The 22,663-nt window shown below is 44.8% G+C and overlaps 1 protein-coding gene across 1 annotated transcript in view; it reads right to left on the reverse strand.

Annotated features, from left to right (window-relative positions):
• Positions 1–2,464: 2,464 nt before the first annotated feature.
• The window catches only part of skia (v-ski avian sarcoma viral oncogene homolog a), a 75,775-nt gene continuing 55,576 nt past the window's right edge, over positions 2,465–22,663 (reverse strand). The window contains exons 2-7 of the mRNA XM_044097199.1: positions 9,944–10,063; positions 9,689–9,804; positions 9,239–9,519; positions 8,830–9,158; positions 7,238–7,468; positions 2,465–5,619 (exon numbers count right to left, since the gene is read on the reverse strand). Of these exons, the coding sequence (XP_043953134.1) occupies positions 5,449–5,619; positions 7,238–7,468; positions 8,830–9,158; positions 9,239–9,519; positions 9,689–9,804; positions 9,944–10,063 (1,248 nt within the window). The 3' untranslated portion in view covers positions 2,465–5,448. The remainder of the gene's footprint in view (positions 5,620–7,237; positions 7,469–8,829; positions 9,159–9,238; positions 9,520–9,688; positions 9,805–9,943; positions 10,064–22,663) is intronic.

Consider the following 22,663-nt stretch of genomic DNA (forward strand, 5'->3'; position numbering starts at 1 on the left):
TCATCTCTCTTCTCTCCTTCAAAAACTACTTCTGTAAATCCCCCATGTTCATCAACAGTGTTGGACTTACCTCTACACAGACGCTTCGTCTGCATATCTGTTGAATCTGATCTGCTGATGTAGCATTTGATGAGAACAATTTATAGTACACACACAGCTTTGGAGCTCACACTAATGAATGTTTACATGAAATGCTGGCAGGCAGAGTAGGCGTAAAATGGAGATCCGGGGTGCACTAGTGTCTAGTTCAGAGTTTGCAGCTCGTCTTTTGCTTTTCAAGGTTTCCTCTGTAATTATGGAGTTGTTGTTTTTTTTTTTTTACCCCCTGCAGCTGCTCTGAAACAACCCTATCTGGGTACATAAACCAGATGGGAAATGGAAGCAAGAACATACTCTTGTTATTATTATTATTATTGTTAGTATTAATTCAGTTTCTTTTTCCTCATCAAAACATTTTGCATTATAAAGCAGCAAAATAGTACAGAAAACTGGGGGGGGGAAAGTACAAACAGATAAAGCGGAACATTTTGGGGAAAGCAAGAGATCTTAAAAACCTAGAATACCAATGATGAACAGGCAGAGAGAAAAAAAGACACACAAGCAGTGCCAAGATAATGACAGGTTGTCACCTCTTGTCATAGGATGTGTGTCCCATTATTCCCAGAAAGCATCCCGCTTTTCTTCTTGTAGTCCCAATTTAAAGGTCAAATGCTCCATGCCCTGAATACTATTAACATTGTCCATCAACTGTTTGATTCTGGGGATTGGGCTGCTAAGCCTTTGAATAGTTATTGCTTTTTTTCCTTGCCATCATCATTGTTTTAGGATCTGCTATGGTAACTCTTTATTTGACAGGATGTGCATAAGACTGACATGACACTGTCATAAACATGACATAACATCTGTCGTGAACATGAAGGAGTCCTTATGAGTGTCTATGGCTGATGTCATGAAGTGTCATTTGGTAAAAAATGACACTTTTAACGCAAAGTGGCATTAAAAGTCTCATTAAGAGTGACAACTTTGCATTAAAGTGTCATTATTTACAAAATAATGCAAAGTTTGGAATTTTAATGGACTTTTAATTCAACTTTGCATTAAAAGTGTCATTATTTACCAAATGACGCTTCATGACATCAGCCATAGACATTAATAAAGGTGTCATGTCATGTTTATGACAGTGTCATGTCAGTGTTACCAAGCTCTCTGACAGTGTGGCCGATATCCTCCCAGAATGGCCTAAGGACAGGACACTCCCAGAAATTATGAGAGCGGTCAGCAGGACAATGACCGCATCCCCACGAGCACACAGGTGAGAAGTTGGAATACAGGCTAAGATGAATACTACTAATGGCATTAGTAGTCTTACTTTGTAGAAAGACTGTTTTTGTGTGCCATTTCCTGAAAGTTTGATCCAGATGTGTGGTGCGTAGATGCTGAATGCCGCTTCTCCTCCTTTGGTTCTGGTTCTGTGTCTGGTCTGCATCCCCAGAACCAGAAGACCTGAGAGGTCTGGAAGGTTGATACAACAGCAGCAGATCTTTAATATGTTGTGGTGCCAAACCATTCAGTGATTTATAAACTAACAACAGTATTTTAAAGTCTATTTTTTGAGCTGCAGGGAGCCAGTGGAGGGACTTTAAATCTCAGTTGATATGCTCTGTCTTCCTGGTTTTAGAGAGAATGCCGACAGTGTTCTGATCAATTGCAGCTGTCTGATTGATTTTTACAGGCAGACCTGTGAAGACGCTGTTGCAGAAATTAATGTGACTAAACATCAACAAGTGGATGAGTTTCTCTAGATCTCGCTGTGATATCTGTCTTTTAATCCTAGAAATGCTCTTCAGGTGATAGAAGGCTGACTTTGTAACCGTCTTTATGAGGCTCCGAAGGTTCAGGACTGAGTCCCATCACCACACACAGATATCGGACCAGTTCACTAGTTTCTATCAGTAACAACTGCAGCTGCAGATCATTCCTCCTGTGGAAGAAAAAATAAACTTCTAAAGAGAGAAATCAAGGACTACCTGCTGGAGCTCTGGTAAGATTTTGTAGCTCATAAAATAACACTGCTGAATTCAAAATATATATACATATTATATTTTTTATATATCGAATTGTCTGAGAAACTGATTTACTTTTTGTTTTTAATAGATTTATATATAATCATCAAAATGAGCAGGAATAAACGCTTAAGATTCATCACTTTGTGTATTATTCCACATAAACAGTCTCAGTTTTTGAATTACATTTCATACTGGTTATATTCTAATTTACTGAAATGCACGCCTGGTTCCAGACGCTTCACTGATGCTGCAGCAGGACGAAGCAAAGAAACAAATGAAACCGAGCTCTTATTTGGATTGACCTGAATTATTTGTTGAGCCAGTCTGAAGAACAACAAAGCATGAAGTCTGTCACTACTTTAGGATAATTAGGAGTGAGTAGAAACTGGGCCATTCAATCTGGACAAACATCTTTATTTCTGGTAATGCATCTATACACTGTACATTCAGTCACTGTAGTATATAAGCATGGCTATTTTCAAACATAATCTCATAAAGTCCTTTACAATATAGTCCGAGTCGTTAGAGAAGGGAAGGGGAGAGGTGTCAAAACACGGGGGAAAAAAACGGACGTAGATGAATAAGCCAAGCTTCTTTTCATATTATATATGTGGCATTAATACATGACAAAGCTTGCCTCTTACATAAAAATATTTCTAGAACTGTATATAGTATCAGCAGCAGCACAGGGCTAAAAATAATACATGAGGGCGAGGGGAGAGGAAGTCATGTGGGCCGGCTATACGATGCTGAACATTTGCTTAAAACCTATATGAAGAAGTGAAAAAAGATAATTCAGTAAAAACTATTTAGTTCGAAAAAGAAAAAAACAGGATAAAATGTTTATGAAGGGAATACTCTCTGCATCAACTGTTCCTGAAACATTTTCATTAAAACACAAACTTTAAAAAAAAAAAACAACAACAACAAAAACACGGAAAAGAAAAACAAACAGCTGCTGTAAGAAACGATATGGAAACACCATGTACATTTATAATACAGTATTGTGAATGAAAAACATATTTACACGTGTAAATTTGTATTCAAATCTTCACACTGGCTAGTATTTGGCCTATTAATACGGACTGTTATTGCTGCTTTGCTGCCCATCGCTTAGAAAAAAATGATTCTCTTTTAGAAAACAGGACATCATTAAATCGTTTTTTTTTGTTTGTTTTTTTCTTCCTTTGCTTTGCACGGGAGAGCAGACAGGCCAATGTTAGCGCTTCCCTCCGCCGTAGAAAACCAGAACGTAGAGGATATGAGCTCTGAAGAGTAAAAACTACTAGAAAAATGTACCAATACAGGTCTGCTGGAGGGAGGCAACATCAGGGAACATCTGTAATGCTGGATCAGAAAAGGCCCGTTCCAACACTTGCATCGGCAAACCCAACTGTAAAAGTCCTTATGTACAATCTTTAGTAACAATTTACCAAGTTTTTTTTTTCTTTTTTTTTTCTTTTCCATTTTTATTTTTTCAGGATTGTTTATAAAATCTCCTCTGAGAGCATGCATATCATTGGTTCAGACATCAGAAGAAAAAACAACAACAAACAAAAAAACCCCAAAACATTTGAAGCATTTGTTGAGAGCGTTTTCTGCGCTGCGCAGAGTTCTGTAAACTGCTGATTCAAGGAAACACTGATTAAAGCGCTGCAGAGCACAGAAGGGCCTCTTCGTTTCGAAACCTGCTAATGGGAACTGGACGGCAGCGCCACCGTCAGGTTTCTGACTCTGGAAACCTTTCGCCCATCTCTCAGGCACTTGAGGTTGTCCAGCATTGCACTCGTTTTTTTGTTTTCCTCTTTCAATATTTATAGGTATATATATATTTTTTGTAAATGTGAGTTGATCTAAAAATGGCATTTGGCTTTTATTTAACACCAATGCTTTTCCTGCTAAATAAGACAAGTTGCTTTAAGTTGCATAACACAATAAAAACCCTTACATGTACAGTATCAATGCCCAATAAGTGACTATATGAATGGCAAACCATTTTTGTTTCTCATGCATAAAGAAGATGAGGTTCCTACCGAAAACTAATTGTGAACACAACAGACAAGAAGTAAAAGTATCTCCACGTACAAAAAACAACATCCAAGAGTTGACTGTTTGTTAGTTTGTTCGCGCTGCTGTAACAGTCCAGGCCACAGAGATCTGAGCAGCTCCAAACTTCCTGAAAAGTTCTGCCTGCTGAACATTTTTCGGTCTATTTACAATCAGCTGCTGGAAACCGCAGCAACTCTTCCACACAAAACACTCGCTTGATTCTGTGACCACTGGATGACAACGGTGGCAGTAAAACGCATTTAAACTGGATTTTTTTTTTCTATTTTTTTTTTTTTTTTAAGTTTTGACGAAAGTGCGATTCATTACTGTAAAGTACAAAACAAAAAAAAACTTTTCTTTTTATTATTATTTACACGCCTTAACTTAACAATCAGACATTTTTGTGGTAATTGATGAGAGCCCACTGAAAAGCTACCGGATGACGAAGCCGGTATGGAGGAAAAAACAAACAACAAAAAAAACAACAAAAAAAAACACGGCGTCTATCATTCAAAGATTACGAGAACACAAGGCCACGCTCACACTGGAGGGAAAAAGAAAAAAAAGACAGAAAATCAAAGTAAAACTATGGCAACCAGCGTGGATGTGTGTGAGACTGTCCAACAAGTGCTCAGTGAAAACAGAGAAGGTGCCTTTAACTGAATGACAGGAAACCTCCTGAACAACCACGCCGTGGTGGAGTTTGCATCTTTTATATTTACTGTCCATCGTATTCATTTGTACTGTCTCTGCTTCCGCTCCACCAGCACTGACAAAAGCATTTTATTTTTTTTTCCTGTACGTATCGCTATGCAGTCTGTAGATAGCTTATAATGTCTTGAAAAGCCTCTGCCTGCTTCCAGCCGTGAGCCGACGCTGGAAGCCTTTCATTTGGGGGGCCCGGCCCGGCCCGGCCCTCTGGGCCGTGGTCCCCTCGCTGCAGCTGTGATGTAATGACAGCCTTCCAGCAGTTTGCTAGTGCGGCGTGAGAGTCTCGTTTCGTTTCCTGGTGGGCGCGGCTGCGCTCGGTGAACTCCGTGTCCTCGTCTGTTTGCAGGTCTGAGTGTGAACGGTGAGTCAGTCGGTGCTGGATTTAGAAACGCGTGTCCCCTGGCTGCTTCTGCTCTCCCTTCACTCTGCGTGGGTCTGGATCAGAAAACACCTGCGTGTTTCCTCTGATGGGAACTTTTTCTCTGTCTTCTGGACGATTTGGGTTCAGGTGTCGGTGACAGTGGTGCCGTGGGTCGGCCCAGAGCTACTGGAGCAGCAGGCTGTGTCGTATGGGATGAGAGCAATGAGGGGGAATGATTGAGTGCCGAGGCTTTTCTCGGGGTTACTTGTTAGGGGGCGCTTCTTTGCAGCCAGGTTTGGGCCAGAGCTGCTGTTGGAGCTCCTTTACCACCCTCTCCAGGTGCTCCCTGGCCTCCCGCTCCTGCAGCAGGTCGGCTCTGAGCTGCTCGCGGTCGGCCTCGGCGTGCTGCAGCTTCATCTGGAGGTCCTCGATCTGATAAACACAGAAGAGAAGTCATCTTGAGAGACAAAACCTTCAATTCTGTTTACATAAACTTCAAACACAATGATGGCCAGAAAACTGCGATAGGTGAAGCCCTAGTCTGGTAAAAAAAAGAAAAACAGCCCGTTGTCCTACACTTTGCTTCGTCCAGAGGGTCCAGGCTCTCGGCTATCGAGAAATGATTGCTTCCTGCAGGTGTGGACTCTGTTTTAAGTTTGACCCAACTGCTAACGTTTGCCTGTGACTTACATACACGGTGCACCAGTTTGAGATTCATAGTGTCAAACTGGCGCTCTGTAAACAACCAGCCTCCACTGCAGAGACAGAAGTCGTAGAGATGGCTGATGTTCATTCGATATTCGGAAGCGTGATCGACACAGACTGAACGTCTTTGTTCACTTCCTCCTCTAGGCAGGCCGCAATCCAATGCAGAAAATCGACGTCCACAACTTCACAATTTGTCGTTCTGTTCCTGACCTGGTCAAAAATTGACCGGAGACAATCTGAGTAAAGGAGGTAAAACCCATGATCGCATGTAACTGACTGATCAAATAGTTCTGAGATTGTGTGGAAAGAGTCATTTTCTTAATGTTGTAAGGTCTAAAAAAAAAACAAAAAAAAACTGATTCCTCTCAGCTGCTGTTCTTTTTCAAACCCAAGGTTTCTTAATGTTGTCACGGCAACCGCTCATGGTTCTGTTGTGAAACAGCCTTGCTCAGTCGAAAGTTCCCACTGGCAAAATCTCTCATGGATGAACTGCTAGAATCAACCGGAGACCAACGTTACTGTCATTAAGAGCCATTTTGAGATTCGACTCGTTCTTTTGTTCAGGTTCCGAGTAAAGAATTAGCTCCGCCCCCTCTCATTAGCTACATTAGCTGTGAAGACAAGAAGCACAGGAGAAACGGAGAAAGGCCTGTGCTGGAGACATTCAGCCGTCCCAGAGTAACACGTCTTCCCATTGGCTGAGGCTGCGGGAGGACCTAACACAGAGCGCTGATAGGCCAGCTCAGTGTGACCTCACCACACCGTGTGCTCCTCACTGCAGCCACATCCACTCAAACCCAAACAGACGGTTTCACATGGAGACGTATGCAGCAGCAGCAGCAGCAGCAGCAGCAGCTTGTTTGCTGAGCGTCCTTCCACTCAGTATTTTCCAGAAACAGTGATCAGGTTTTGGAACTGGACCACAGATCAAAGATGAAGAGCTCAGTGTCTCACACTCATCCAAACACTCTGCCGCTCTCACGTCCTAATCTTGTTTGCTTTCCTGACTGCACTGACAGCGTCTCCTCTCTGAGACGGCCGCGTCTCCGCAGGAGGACGTGGACGCAGCTGGAGGACACAGCCTCCTTCTTTGTTTTGTCTAAAGCTGCCTCAGGGAAGCTGACGCCTCTTCCTGTTTCCTCTTCCAGGGGGAGGAGCCGAACTACACCCGTTCATTTCTCACTGGGAGGAAGAGAACTCTTTCTGTCTCCCCCTGTCTTGAAAGTGAGACAGTATGATGGCTGTTTACATACAGCAGCTCAGCCCCCTTCAGGGTCTGACGGTTTTTCAGTGTTTCCACATTTGGAAGTCAGTGGGTGAGAGGCTCCAGTTTGTGCCGGACCTGTGCGGAGTATTTGGCGCGGAGACGGCCGGCCTCGCAGCCTTTATCGCAGACCCTCAGCTGCCGCGCCTGCTCCAGCTCCCTCTTCAGACGGATCCGCGACTCGTTCGCCTCCTTCATCTTCTTCTCGCTCTCGGCTCGCAGACGCTCAATTTCCTTCCTCAGGCTGCGCTTGGCCTCGGTCGCCTCTCGGAGCTTCTCCTTCTTCGCCACCCGCAGGAATTCCAACTCCTGTGAAGAAGAGACGGCCACAGTTAGCCCGCAAGTTCTCCGCGTTTATCTCCAAGTTCTTCTTATTGGCAGGTTTCTAAATTCCTCGTGTGTTTGTAATCAGCAAATGACTGAAACCATTTAAAATGTTAAATAAAACTAATGTTACAAAGAGTGAAATAAATGCTCTTTTTAACCACCGGTAGAGTGTGAGGTTTATCAGGAGCCTTATTAGAGTAGAATAGATGAGTAGAAAACCTTGATCGTCATTCAAATAGTTCAACAAGCTTTTTACTGCAACTTCACGGTATGAGGTAAGGCATCAAAAGAAATTAAAAGACATAAATAATTAAAATTCACTCCAGGTAAAATACATTCACTCAAGACAAAAGGACAAGGTATGCATCAGTGGTTACTCATAACATATATGGCAAATGGAAAAAAGAAAAGCTCTTAGAGAATCTAAAAGTCCTGGATTTGCTGGCTCTACAGCGCCTGCCAGAGGTAACAGTTGGAGCAGAAAGTGGCCAGGATGGATAATATCCTCCATGATGTTTCTGGCTTTTGACAAAACGCGCCTGCTCTTGCAGGGAAGGGAAGCAGGACAATCTTTCTGCTGTCTTTACGATTCCCTCTGCGGTTTTCTTGTCTGCAGCCGAGCATCCAGTGTTCACGCCACACAGACGTAAAGTACAATACAACACGGTCATTCGGAGCAACGTCTTGGTGTAAGGTTTCACTTTCTGGTAGTGAAAAAAGCTGTTGACAATGTTGAGGGAAAAGATCAAAACCAAGGACACGCAGCACAACCGAGCAAAGACCCTTGGGGTTCCTAGGAACTGGACTAAGGGCAAAGTTCACAACTTCAAAGTTAAAGGAACATGTGCGTCACCTGGAGACAGTAAAAGAAGCCTATAAAAAACCTGGAGTGACTGCAGCTTCCACAGGAAGGCACTGCTAGGTGGTGAAGGGTCCCATGTCCAGACTGGACAGGGCAATGAACCCAGACGTGACCTCAGAGTCCAGCAAGGCTGGGTTTCAGAGGAAGAAAGGCCCTTAAAGTCACCTGACTTGAAGTCTACATGGTGAGATTTAACTAAGAAGCTTCCAAACCCAGCTGTGGAGGAAAGGACTGGTTCCTCCGGTGCCTGTCTATAAATCTCACGTGCAGCAGAGAGCAGCAGAAGGTGCTCCACTGCATACTAAACATGCTTGTCATGAATGTGCTGCATATTTGCGTGAGTACAGACACCAATAAAAGTCACTTTTTAGTTTTGAGAAACCAGTTGTGAGATCAGTTGTATGGACGTTCTTCTTCTTTGATTAGTTTGTTGAACATCACTGTGTGCAGTGGAGTGAATGAGCGCAGAGCCTAACTGTACCTGCTGGAGGCTCCGCTTGGCCTGCAGCGCTGAGCCCAGCTTCTCCTCCTGCTTCACTCTCATCTTCACGATCTCATGCAGGAACTTCTCCTTTGACTCCTTGGAGTCCAGCCCGCCGTCCAGCGCCTGCCTGAGGCTCTCCAGCTCTGACTCCAGCCCCAGCTCCGAAGGTGCCGCGGTCACAGCGGGGGCTGCAGCGGCAGGGGCGGAGCATTCTGCCGACGTGACGGTGCAGACCGGCCCTTGGGCCCCCGGTGAGCTCAGGTCCTTGGCTGAGCTGCTGGATGAGGTGAAGGACGGCGAGGACAGGGAGGACATGGAGGAGGTGGCTGTGGAGGAAAGATCGGAAACACGTCAACGACTGACACACGTTTATGAACACAGGGGGCCGGAGCACTAGGCTACTCACAGTCGTCACGGCTCTCCACCTCCACCTCCACCTCAGAGTCCTTGTCATCCTGCGGCGGGGGCCGGCAGGCGGCAGCAGGCGGGGGGCAGGGGCCCTCTGGAGCTGGCAGCTCCTCCGTAGCTCTTCTCTTACGAGGTCTGGAGCTGTGGCTCGCACCCTCATCTGAAGGCTGGGACGTGTTGGCGGCAGACGGGGACGTGGGCCCCGCCTTCCCCAGAGGGAGTGGCGTGAGGGCCACGTTGGGGGCCACAGCATCCTCGAGGCTCTTGTAGTTGTAGAAGCTGGAGGACAACGACAGGTGAGGTTAAGGCTCATAGTGTTCGGCTAAAAGAATCAGATGTTTCCATAAGGTAGCAGATCAACTACAGGGTGGATCACAGGGGGTTAGATCACAAGGTAGATCACACGGTGGGTCGATGGGTGGACCATGGGGTGGCGAGCTGGACTCACCTGTCTCTCAGCAGAGCCAGAGGGTGGGGGGGCGGCTCCTTCTCCCCAGCAGAGATGTGAGGAGACCATGGTCTGAAAGCTGAAGGTCTCTGTCTGGGCTGCAGGCAGTTGATCCCCTGAGAGACACAAGATCTCACTTTAGACCAGCAGACTTGATCTGAAAACGATCAGGACTTGGAAGTGCTTCAAGGTCATAGAAAAGTTGGGAGATAAAACAAAAAACAACAACTTCCATCTGATCTCAGCCGCACCAACCTTGTTTGAGGCAGACAGGGACTGCAGCCAGTCGTGCTGCTTCTCTTTGTCACCAAGTGGAGACTGTGATGGGGGGGCGTTTTCCAGTTTGGACTTTTTCACAGGGATGCCATCAGACGCCTAAAAGACAGACAGGAAGTTGACATAAAGACTCCACGTTAGTCTCCTTCATAAAATCACTGCCACGGAGAGTTTCACAATCATGTCAGAAATACTTCATATGTTTTATATAAAAAGCTGGAAGAGTTTTCACTTATTCCAGATGGAGGGAAATGAACATGAGAAGTGTGTGTCCCTTTTGTCTGTTAGCTTGACTCCGACATGAATGATTTCTGATTCCGTCCAACCTGAGTCTAATCTGACCGCTGGCTGGAGCACATGAGACTCTGACTGCCGATGGCTGATGAAGCATAATCCCAACAAACTCTGAGGGGAATGCATATCAGAAGTGCTGCCCTGATGTAGACATTTCAAAACAGAACAGGCGTTGCCTTTAACACACACATCTTTATCAGAAGAAATTATTATTATATAAGAGAATCTTCTCATTTTCTTGTTAAATTGTTAAAAATGGACCTCAACCGAGAGGCTGAATGTATCACTGGCACAGAGTGGAATGTGATGTCCAACAACTGATGAATAGTTCTTCATAGTTCACTATGAAGAACTATCTACAGATACTAATACTGTGATGATAATATGTATTTATACCCTGTTACCAGGGTTATAATAGTTGTATTTTTCATGATAGCTTAGTTTTATTTTGTTGAAGCTTTTTGTTTGTTAAATTAAAAATTTTTTTTTCATTTTGTTGCCATGTGTTTGCAAGGTTTTATTAGTTCTTATTAGATAAACATTGTTTAGTTTTAGTTAATAGTTAAGTTTTTATTCGTTGTAATAGCAGGTTAGTTTCTTTAGGTGCAGAATTCAAAATGGTCAACGTATTACATTGTGATTATGTATACATCGACTGAGTAATGAATACTCAGCAGAATATCCCATTTTCAAAAAATGTAATAAATTATTGCTGAACAAGCAACTGATGCTGCGTTTTCTCCCAGCTGTTGCCGTTTTGAGGAAAAGCAGAAAGCCGCCACATGGAGTCCCGTCATTTGCCAATAGTGGACATAAACTGCTTGTGTGTGGAAAAAGAGAAAGTCAACTTCACATTAGTTTGAAAGACTAACAAATAGAATATAACACAAAAACAAAGGATATTATATCTGCAATTTTACTCTATTTTAGTTAGTTTTCTAATTTGAATAATATAGTTCCAGTTACCTGTACTTTTTCTCCAATGCTTATTTCAGTTAACAAAATGTTCTCTCGATTTCGGTTTTGGTTATTTCGTTAGCTTTAGTTAACTATTGTCACGCCCCCCCCATGGGCAATGACAAAAATGGGAGACAGACGAGCGGGTCCAAAGAAACAATTTATTTGTTCAAAAAAAAGTATACGCTTAGAGGACTGCTCAGCCAGTCTGAGAGAAGTGTGGAGCAGTGCTGCCTGTTCCGGTCAGGTCCGGAGGCCAACCAAGCAGGCCTTGTGACTGACTAGATGCCAGTATTTATTAGCCACCGGGTGCGTTCAATCAGCAGTCCATCCACCTGCTTCCTGAAAGAACAAAAACAAATAATGGACTAGCCTAGCGACCCCTACTGGATAGGAGGGGACTGTCACACTCCCCCCCATAAAAATGGAGTCCCTAATGGAACTCCAAAAGACGCAGCAATTCAACTAAATAACCAGGAGACAACAACATTAACAAAGTTTGCTGCCTTACCACAATCACCCATACAGTCCCCACCTTAACAGCTCACCCACTCCAGGCACTGGAGAAGCCTGTAAGGACCTTGTAAAGAAGGGGAATGAAAATTAAAGGCATGATTTTTAAATCTAGGGACAAGGAGCCCTGGATAAAGCATCTGCCACAATATTATCTGAGCCTCTAATATGGCGGATATCCAGGCAGTAAGGCTGCAAAAACAACATCCACCGCATCAATCTGCGATTCGGACACTGCAATGAATGCAAAAATGTTAGGGGGTTATGATCGGTATAAACCACCAGAGGAACACTGCCAGAATCGAGATATACCTCAAAATGCTGTAAGGCCCAAATTAATGCCAGTGTTTCTTTTTCAATGACAGAATAGTTTACCTGAAAATGGTTGAATTTCTTAGAGTAGAAACTCACAGGTCGATCAACCCCATTATCATCTTGCTGAAATAAGACAGCACCTGCACCTACATCACTCGCATCCACATGAAGGTCAAAAGGATGATCCAATCGTGGAGCTGCCAGAACAGGGGAAGAACAGAGAACAGATTTGACATCATCAAAAGCTTTCTGACAGGATGCTGACCAGGTGTACTTCACCTTATCCTTCAGCAAATCTGTCAACGGAGAAACCACCGTAGAAAAGTTCTTACAAAAACTGCGGTAGTACCCCACGAGACCCAGGAACCGCTGGAGTTCTTTTTTTGTGGTTGGTACAGGATACTGCAAAATTGAAGTTACTTTGGCTTCCACTGGACGCACAGTCCCTTGCCCCACCACCTTACCCAAATAGGTAACAGTGGCTTTAGCAAACTCACACTTGGACAAGTTAATGGTCAGATGTGCTTCAGCCAGCCGTTCAAACAGCTTACGTATGTGAGCCAGATGTTCATTCCACGTATCACTAAAAACCACCACATCATCCAAATATACGGCACACCCCTCCAACCCCGATACAACCATGTTCATGAGACGCTGAAATGTTGCCGGTGCATTTCGCAATCCGAAACTCATTACAGAATAAGAGAACAGACCAAAGGGAGTTATAAAGGCAGAGATCTCTTTAGCTCTCTCAGACAATGGAACTTGCCAATAACCCTTCAATAAATCAAATTTGCTGACAAACCGAGCTGAACCCACCTGATCAACACAGTCTTCCATGCGTGGCATGGGGTAAGCATCAGATTTTGTAACCATGTTCACTTTCCGGTAATCAGTACAAAATCTAAAACTTTTGTCTGCCTTCTCCACCAACAAACAAGGTGATGCCCAGCTAGATGCAGAGGGTTCAGCAATACCATTATCAAGCATGTACCGAATCTCCTCATCCATGACCTTCCGCTTCGCTTCAGATATCCTGTAAAAACGCTGACGAATTGGTTGTGCCTCACCTACATCAATATCATGTTGGATTAAGTGTGTCCTACTCGGCACGTCACCAAACAAACAATGATATTCATTAAACATACCAGTCAACTCAGCGATCCCCTCCTGAGACAAGTGTGCAAATAAAGAATCCAAATTCCTAAATGCATCAGAATTGTTTAGCCTGCCAGTCAACAAACTCTCACTAGGTGGAATTACCTCATCGTTTTCAAGCGTAGACAAGAAACCCAAACAACCCATTGTAGCAACCACAGAAACAGTCTCATCAACCTGCGCCTCCTCATCTTTACTGGCAGACACCTGTGAATCCCGAGTGTAGTATGGTTTTAATAAATTTACATGGCAAAGTTGTGTTGACTTCCTCCGTTTTGGCGTTGCCAGCAAATAATTTTGATCTGATAGCTTGCGCAAAACTGTAAATGGGCCTGTAAATTTAGCCTGGAAGGGGGAGCTGACAACTGGCAATAATGCAAGTACCTGATCACCAGGACTAAAACACCGACGTTCCACCTTACGGTCATAAATGCGCTTCATTTTCTCCTGAGAAGAGGTCAACTTCTCTCTAGCCATTTCCACCCCCACATACAAACGACGCCTAAAACCATTGACATAATCAATTAACTTAAACGGGGGTTGTGAAGGTTTCACAGCATCATGCAACAGTTTAAGTGGCCCTCGCACTGCATGTCCAAAAACAAGCTCATTTGGGCTAAAACCAGTGCTCTCCTGCACCACCTCACGAGCAGCCAACAAAAGCCATGGTAAACCCTCCTCCCAATCCCGGTTTAACTCCACACAGTAACTACGCAACAAAGACTTGAGGGTCTGGTGGAACCTCTCGAGAGCACCCTGACTCTGAGCATGGTACGCAGAAGCCTGATTATGTTTCACCTGAAGCAGTTTCAAAACTTGAGCAAATAAATGAGAAGAAAAATTTGAACCTTGATCAGATTGGATAACTTTCGGAATACCGAAAATAGAAATAAACTGGGTCAGAGCCTTCACCACAGACCTAGCAGTAATAGTACGGAGTGGATATGCAGCTGGATATCTTGTTGTCTGACACATTACTGTCAACAAATAATTACTTCCAGCTTTAGAACGAGGCAAAGGACCAACACAATCAATAATAAGATGTTCAAAGGGTTGCATAATTGCCGGAATTGGATACAAGGGAACCGGCTTAATATTCTGGTTTGGCTTTCCTGTCATCTGACAAGTATGGCAGGTTTTGATATATTCAGACACATCCTTTTTTAACCGAGGCCAAAAAAAATAACGCAGGATATAATTATAAGTTTTGTGGACCCCCAAATGCCCTGATTGATCATGGGAAGCCTGCAACACTTCACTGCGAAACTTAGAGGGAACAACAGTCTGCCAGAGTGGACCCCCAACAAAATCTTCCCCATGTACCACCCATTTCCGTACCAACAATCCATCCTTCAACATGTACCCTCTAGCCACACTCTCTTCCTCAGTGACAACCTGATCAAACAGATGACGAAGAGAAGAATCTGCCCTCTGCTCCGCCATCAGGTCACTATGAGAAACAGACAAAAGAGAATCAGGGACATATACAGAGAAGAAATCACTTTCCTCTGCTCCCCCACCTTCCTGGTCAGGGACAGATGCAGACTCAGCCCGACACATAGCTCGTGTTCAGTGCTTCCCCCAGGGAAGCACTGAGCACTCTCATCCAACTTCCCTAACACAGGGGAAGAAGTTACTATGGGTGCAGGCAGCAGACAATCAGTCCACACCCGTCCACCAGCAAGATCATTGCCCAAGATTACATCCACTCCCTCAAGAGGAAGTGCAGGGCGCACCCCCATAATAACCTCTCCCTGAACCAATCCACAGGTCAATGACAGTTTATGCAGTGGAACTTGTTCCACCAAAAGACCCATTCCCCGCATTAAAACATGATCGCCAGTGTTGGTTTCCTCAGAAAATGGTAATACAGAGCTCACAATATATGAATTAAAAGCCCCAGTATCCTCAAAATTTTTACCGCACTGTAGCATCACTCCCCACTCTGGACACATGGCCATCAGAAATGAAAGGAGAAAAATCCCCCTGGTCCGAAGTGTACTTCCGTCCTACTCCCACCTGCTTGGAGGAAACAAAACCAGCATGTTTTTCAGAGGCAGCAAACGCAGCAGATTTCACTTGAGCACCCCGTTTAGGGCATTCACGCTTCCAATGGCCCCTGGCTTTACAATAATGACATACGTCAGTTGGATCCAAATAAGCATGCCCACCTGAAACCCGTTCTGACCTACTGTTCAGATCAGGACCAACACCTTCCTCCTTCACATGACCCCCCACAAAAGATTGACTGCCACTCCTGTAGCCAAAATCATTGCCAGTTTGATACCCACGGCCACCTCTGTGTAAAAGAACATATTCATCTGCTAGTTTAGCAGCTTCAGCAGCTGTCTTCACATTATGTTCACTGATGTATACAGCAATATGACTTGGAACAGAGTTTTTAAACTGTTCCAGGACAACCAAATTACAGAGGTCAACAAAAGTGCTAATTTTCAAGGAAGCACACCACCTATGAAAATGGATTCCCAGCTCCCTGGCAAACTCAACATGGGTTTGTTTCCCACCCCTCTGCCATGTCCGAAACCTCTGTCTGTACGCCTCCGGTACCAACTCATAAGCTGTTAAAACAGCCTTCTTCACAGTGGTATAAACTTTACTTTCATCCACTGTAAGAGCAGAGTATGCTTCTTGAGCCTTGCCTGTGAACACACACTGTAAAAGCAGTGTCCGATCTAGATCAGACCAACCTCTGCTATCAGCAACACGCTCAAACAGGGAGAAAAAAGTATCTGGATCCCATTCAGAAAATTGAGGAACCAAACGCAGATTATTGCCAACATCAAACGAGCTAAAAGTTCCCCTACCGGAAGCATCGAGGTGGGCGTGGCCCTCACCAGTTAATCGCAGTCTACATTCTTCCAACTCCATTTTTTTCACATCTAATCTTTTCTGTTCTATCGCAGCCTGCAGCAAAAGCAGCTCCCGCTTCTGTTCAAAAGTCAGGCTAGTGTCAACAGCCTCAGCATCCAACCACCTTTCGGTAGCCTGCAACTTAGTTGGTCCCAACACACCTGAGTCAGTTAGATTAGCTTTAATGATAGCTCTAATATTATCCTTAGACCGCTTATCACCGACCTCCAACTGAAAATGTTCAGCGATCTTTAATAATTGTTCGCGTGTGCAGCGCTCCAACCCTTCTTCAGACGGCTCTCGTAAAAACTCATCAACAGCAGCCATAGCTTTACCAATTAGTCACCAAACACCTGAATTCCAGTCCCACTAGCAGCACTCTGAGCTCCCACAATCCCAAAACAACCACAGCGTCACAGTGACCTCGTCCCTCTAACTGCCTAACCAAAAGCTAACTAATCTCCCCCCCTAGTCTTCGGGTGTTACCGTGATGGGTTTTTATGCACTAACGCCCGAGAGTCCGGAAAAGCAACCAATAAATGGCGACCCCCCTGCAACTCCGGATGTGCTCCCGAGACAACTGCTCTGCCCACGTTCACACCACACTAAAATCCCCCCCACAACAAACTCCATAAAGGAAGTCGTTGTTAAGCCTAGCAGGGACAGAACCACCGCGACTTACTACGATTGCGATCACTCAAACTGCTACACAGACACACTCTCTCAAAACAGATGTATAATGGCTGCATCACTCACCAAACACGCTCGTCAACGTCCCCCAACAAGCCAGCGTTCACAAATCAAAGCACAATACTTAACAGCTGATCTCCAATCTGGGTTCAAACTGACGAGCCCCCATTTGTCACGCCCCCCCCATGGGCAATGACAAAAATGGGAGACAGACGAGCGGGTCCAAAGAAACAATTTATTTGTTCAAAAAAAAGTATACGCTTAGAGGACTGCTCAGCCAGTCTGAGAGAAGTGTGGAGCAGTGCTGCCTGTTCCGGTCAGGTCCGGAGGCCAACCAAGCAGGCCTTGTGACTGACTAGATGCCAGTATTTATTAGCCACCGGGTGCGTTCAATCAGCAGTCCATCCACCTGCTTCCTGAAAGAACAAAAACAAATTAAAGCTGCAAGCAGCCTCGTGCGGCCCTCGCAGCAAGCGCTGCTCCGGCTCACTGGCCACCGCGGAGTTCCAGCCGCCGCGGAAGCTCTCGCACCGTTTCTAGAGCCGGCGCCAGCTCGCCGCAGAAGGGAGCCGTCGAACCTTCCCCGCCTATCGCCACCAGAAGACACGTGAATGCGTTCGCAGCGCCCCTCGACGACTCACAAAAATCTGGTGCAGATCGGTCCATTTCTGGAGATATAGCTGATGGATTCACTTAGGGGGCGCAGTGGAGTCAAATTACATTTTAAAACATTTGAGCTCTTTAAAGGCTACCACATTCATGTGTGGAGTAACAGTGACACCAAGAGGCCTTAAAGGGAATTACTCATATTTTTTTCTAAACAGTGAACTTAAATCAAAATTAACAGAAAACCTGTTGAATTTAGAACATGGCTCCAAGAGACTTTTTTGTTCGTCCTGAAAGAATACACATATGTACCAAGTTTCATAATTCTAGGTTAAAGTATGGCTTGGGGCTGATCATTTAAAATTTTCTAGGGGGCGCCATAAATACATCAGGCCACGCCCACCAAATTTTATTATGGATTTCTTTCAGGGGGTGGATAAGGATCCATCCTAGTGAGTTTGGAACAGCTCGGCCCAAAACTGTGGAAATCAGAGCCAAACGAATGACAGCGGCGTTAGAGGTCACTTTGGGATGCCGCCACCACCTGCTCCATCCAAGCCGGTCGGGGCTGGAATCTTCAATACAGCAACATGTTTTCTGTCTATGGAAAAAGTTTCAAGTTGATTAGTTCAAAGGTGTAAGATAGTGACCGTTCCCAGTAAAACATGACACTTCCTGTTCTGAGGGGGCGTGGCCTTAGTGATGTCATCATTTGACCACAGGGTCTTTTAGGTCAACCCATGATGATCAATCACTGAAAGTTTGCTTCCTCTGACAGTTTTAGTGTAGGAGTTATAAGAGTTTTATGTTTCACGGCAAATAGTCAAAGTTTGACACATAGCCACGCCCACATACTTTGACGTACGAGAATTCCTTTGATAACTTTTCACCTTTGATGCCTCAAGTGTGTGCTGAGCGATTTTGAAGTCTGTATCTGAAAAACTGTAGGAGGAGTTCGACCAGATGAGAAGCCTGTAAACATCAAAAATGGGGTCAATTTTGGAACTTCATTCCAAAATGGCCGACTTCCTGTTGGGTTGAGACCATGGCTCCAAGAGACTTTTTTGTACATCAGGACAATATACAGATGTGTAAGAAGTTTCGTAATTATAGGTTATAGCATGGCTTGGGGCTGATCATTTTAAATTTTCTAGGGGGCGCCATAAAGAAATTAAGCCACGCCCACCAAATTTTATTATGGATTCCTGTCGGGGGGTGGATAAAGATCCATCCTAGTGAGTTTGGAGAAGCTTTGCCCAAAACTGTGGAATTCAGAGCCAAACGAATTAGAGGTCACTTCGCCACGCCCACCTGCGCCATCGGCCGGTCGGGCTGGAATCAAAATACACCCACATGTCTTCTTTCTCTGGAAAAAGTTTCCAGTTGATTAGTTCAAAGGTGTAAGATAGCGACCGATCAGAGTAAAACATGACACTTCCTGTTCTCAGGGGGCGTGGCCTTAGTAATGTCATCATTTCACCACAGGGTCTTTTAGGTCAACCCACGATGATCAATCACTGAAAGTTTGGTTCCTCTGAGAGTTTTAGTGTAGGAGTTATAACTGTTTTGAGTTTCGTGGCGAGTCGGTGAACTTTGACCCCTGCTATCCCCCCTTCAGCATGCTCAAAAACTCACCATTTTGATAACTTTGAATCGCCCATGCCTTCTGATCAGACTCACCAAGTTTGAAGCCGATCAATCAAAATCCCTAGGAGGAGTTCGATCAAATACCAATGCTGTAAATGGCCAAAATGGGGTCAAAACGTGACCTTCAATCAAAAATGGCCGACTTCCTGTGATACTTGCAGTATGACATTAATTGTAAATTCTGAGCATCTTGGGGAGCTCTACAACTGTACCAAATTTCAAGTCTCTGTAAGTGAATAGCAAAGGGTCCTTTGAAAATTGCTAGTTGGCGCTGTTGAGCCATTTTTTTTTTGATTTTTGCGTCGACCTTAAAATACGTAAATTTTAAACAGTCTCTATGTGTCTGCCAAATTTGGTGAGTTTTTGAATATGATAAAGCCTCCAAAAAGGCAATTCATTTGGAGGGAAAATAATAATAATAAACAGTACAAAAACAATAGGCCTTCGCAGCGCTTTGCTGCTCGGGCCTAATAATGGACTAGCCTAGCGACCCCTACTGGATAGGAGGGGACTGTCACACTATGATAACCCAGGAAGAAAGTTCAGTAACAATGAATCTCCAACTGAGTTCCTCAAAACAGACACTGCTTTGACTTTACACATTAGTCTGAGTTCATGTGTCCCTTGGAGATGTAAGTCATCACAGGTTGCACTGCTAGCAAGAGGTTGCTACACTAAAACAAAGTGAAAACGCACTTTGAGTGGATCTTTCTATTTAGGGGGAACTTCACACACACACCCACGCACACACGGCTACGACCCACACTCTGCATCACACACGGCATCCAGAGCAGCGAAGGTGTGTTTGCATATGGCCAGCCAAGACAGAAGGCAAGAGGTGACTGGGGCAGGGCAGTGTGCGTGTCTGACACACACTCACACACGCCGTCTGTCACACACCGATACACCCAGAAAGGCAGACAAGCAGGGCTTTGTCACTATGACCTCAGCTTCTCCCAGCTGTGGCTGTCACTAGCTGCCGCACAAACACACACACACGCACTCTGAGTTACTGCAGTAACTGAACAGAAAGTGTGTCGCTCTCTAAAAAAAGAAATAAATATCGATGGTAGTTTTTCTTAATGGAAGCTGAACCTGACTGGTGCAAAGTCAAACCTACCAACACAGAGTGTTGAAAGCAGACAAAAGCATTAAGAAAGATATTCCCTAAAAATAAGAACAACCAAACTGCAGAAGTCGCACAAGGCAAGGCTGACAATACACTCAAAGGCAAAGGTCAAATTTCAAAAATCAAAAAATCCGACAGCAACACAAATCAGGCCAGACCAAACTGTGCACAGCTCCATCCTGAGGGGGCGCTGTGCTCCCACACAATTCTGCTCTACCCACTATTGTATTTAAGGTAGCGCTGTCTAGAAACTGTAGCTGTCATAAAGCAGCAGACTGCAGGCTAGCTACCTGAGCAGATAGCCCCACTAGCTAATCAGCTTATTAGGAGTTTTCAACATCTGTCTTGCCAAACAGGAGAGGCTTTCATGCCAAAATGTTAGAACTGTAACAATAATTGTTGGTTATCTACTTTAAATAAAAGAAATTACATCTTGTTTCACATGTTGTTGTTGTAAACATTGGCAATGTTTTACTGCAGAATATTTACTTATGACTTTCATACCATGAAGACCTCAATAGCCAATGATTCTGCCTTTATTACTGATTTAAAATGTTAAGTTGAACAGCTGAGTGGGGTTGTCTGTTGTTGACGAGGGCTCTACAGGAAGTGGAGGAGCTGTCAAGGTATAAAAGTAACACGGTGACTATAATCCGTCATTCAGTGGGTAAAATGAGGCTCAGCTGGTTTGAAGATGGTTGGTTTGTGGGTTTTGGGTTCAAGCACTTTGATCTGATTCTTTTTTTTTTTTGTCCACCAACACAAAAATGTGATAAATATGTCGTCTGCTGTGAATCCAAAGGTTACCTACAGCAGACACGGTAAAAACTGTTGCATGTTGAATCTGTTTTGCTCTGGAGGATGTGATACTCTTCTTCTTCCTTCAAGTTTACAGCAACACAATGTCAGGACTGGACAGAGGACAGCGCTCTGAACACACTGGGACAAAGCAACAGGTGGTCCTTTGCAGCCGGGTGAAGTCGTTCTCCCCCCCCAACCCCGATCATGTTGGCACGGCGACCTGCTTTGCCACTTGTGGATGTAATCAGAGCTGCCCTGGCGGGGAATTGGTGTGACTAGACGGGCGAGCACTCCCAACATGACAGCTGTCCTCGTTCCACTCGACTCCTGAGGGCTCAGCTCCATGACTTTCATTAACTTTCCATTACATCATGGGAGGTTTTTTCTGGCCAATTAGTGCAACTTTAGAAGCCTTACGATACAGAAAAATATACTTTAGGTTCACAAAGATGCTGAAGATATTTTGGTTTTGTTTGAGGAAGTCTCCATCATCATCAAACTGCAAAAAACCCAAATAAAGCATTTAGAGCTGGAAAAGTTTGTGACTGACCAGATGGATCCAGTTTGTTCAGCTTTTCTGTCAATTACCTCCATTACTGATCAATTTGCAGTCCAAAATGACTAAAAGTATTCTGAGGTACTCTGTCTTTCTTTCCCCATGTTTCAGTGCTGCAGGAGTCCTGGAAGCAGAGCTGAACCCAGAGAGGCGGACAGTTTGTGGGTTATCTAGAGATGAGGAGATTCGTCCTAGATTTGACTGTAGCAAAGCAGGGCTAGAGGCAAGTGGCTAGCCTACAGAGCGGCTGATCCTCTCTCTCCAACACACACACGCGCACACAAAATCTGCGCCTCCATGCCACGTGTCAGTCCTTGTCTCGTGGATCACTGGTTGCCAATACTGCGGCTCTCCGGCAGGACGAGATCAGCTAGAAATCTTGGCTGGAGCAGAGCATATAGGGGTCAACAAAACCAGTAGCTGAGCCTGTGGGTCTCAGCGGCGGAGAGGGCGGGAGGGCGACTCGGAGGAAGAGAGACAAATCTGCATGTTTAAGGAGCGAGAGTGAGAGGCATGAGGCTGGGAGTTTTCATCTAGCACAGAGACAGAGGGCTGCTTCCTCAGGCCTCAGGACTCTTCATCTTGTTCACCTAGAAAGAGTCCATCACAAGAGAGGATGTCTTTCTGGGTGCTTGAACATAATCAGACACACATCTCTGACTCAGGGATGTAAACATAAGAAATCTTTCTACAATCAGACCTGAACAGCCAAGGCCCTCCATGGAAACCCTTTAGTGGCCTCCTGATGAAGCCCTGACCGACCAACAGGAAGTTGCTGCGCATGATGCAAATGGAATCATGCTCATGCTCTCCCGCAGCTGTCTGCGATCCGCTGTGGCTCGCACTGCATAGACAGGATGTCACACCTCTGAGATAAGGCTTAAAGATTAGTCAGGGTGTGTTAGACGTGCTCACACTGCACCGTCTGCTGCAACACCTCACACTAAGAACAGCACACCTCGTACTATCAGCACAGCGGCACCGCGTTACAAGCGTGCTTCAGTTACGAAGTAGGGCCTGCTTCATCTGCAGAGCAGCAGAGCTGAATGGACCAATCGGTGCCTCACCATGTGAGGAGGTTCAGATGCTTCTCATGCAATTATTTAGCTCCATGTTCAGGAGTGGAGACACTGCACCTGTTCTTAAACACTTTTGTTTAAAC

Source organism: Gambusia affinis, linkage group LG01 (assembly GCF_019740435.1).
Source record: "Gambusia affinis linkage group LG01, SWU_Gaff_1.0, whole genome shotgun sequence".
In the NCBI taxonomy this organism is placed as follows: Eukaryota; Metazoa; Chordata; class Actinopteri; order Cyprinodontiformes; family Poeciliidae; genus Gambusia; species Gambusia affinis.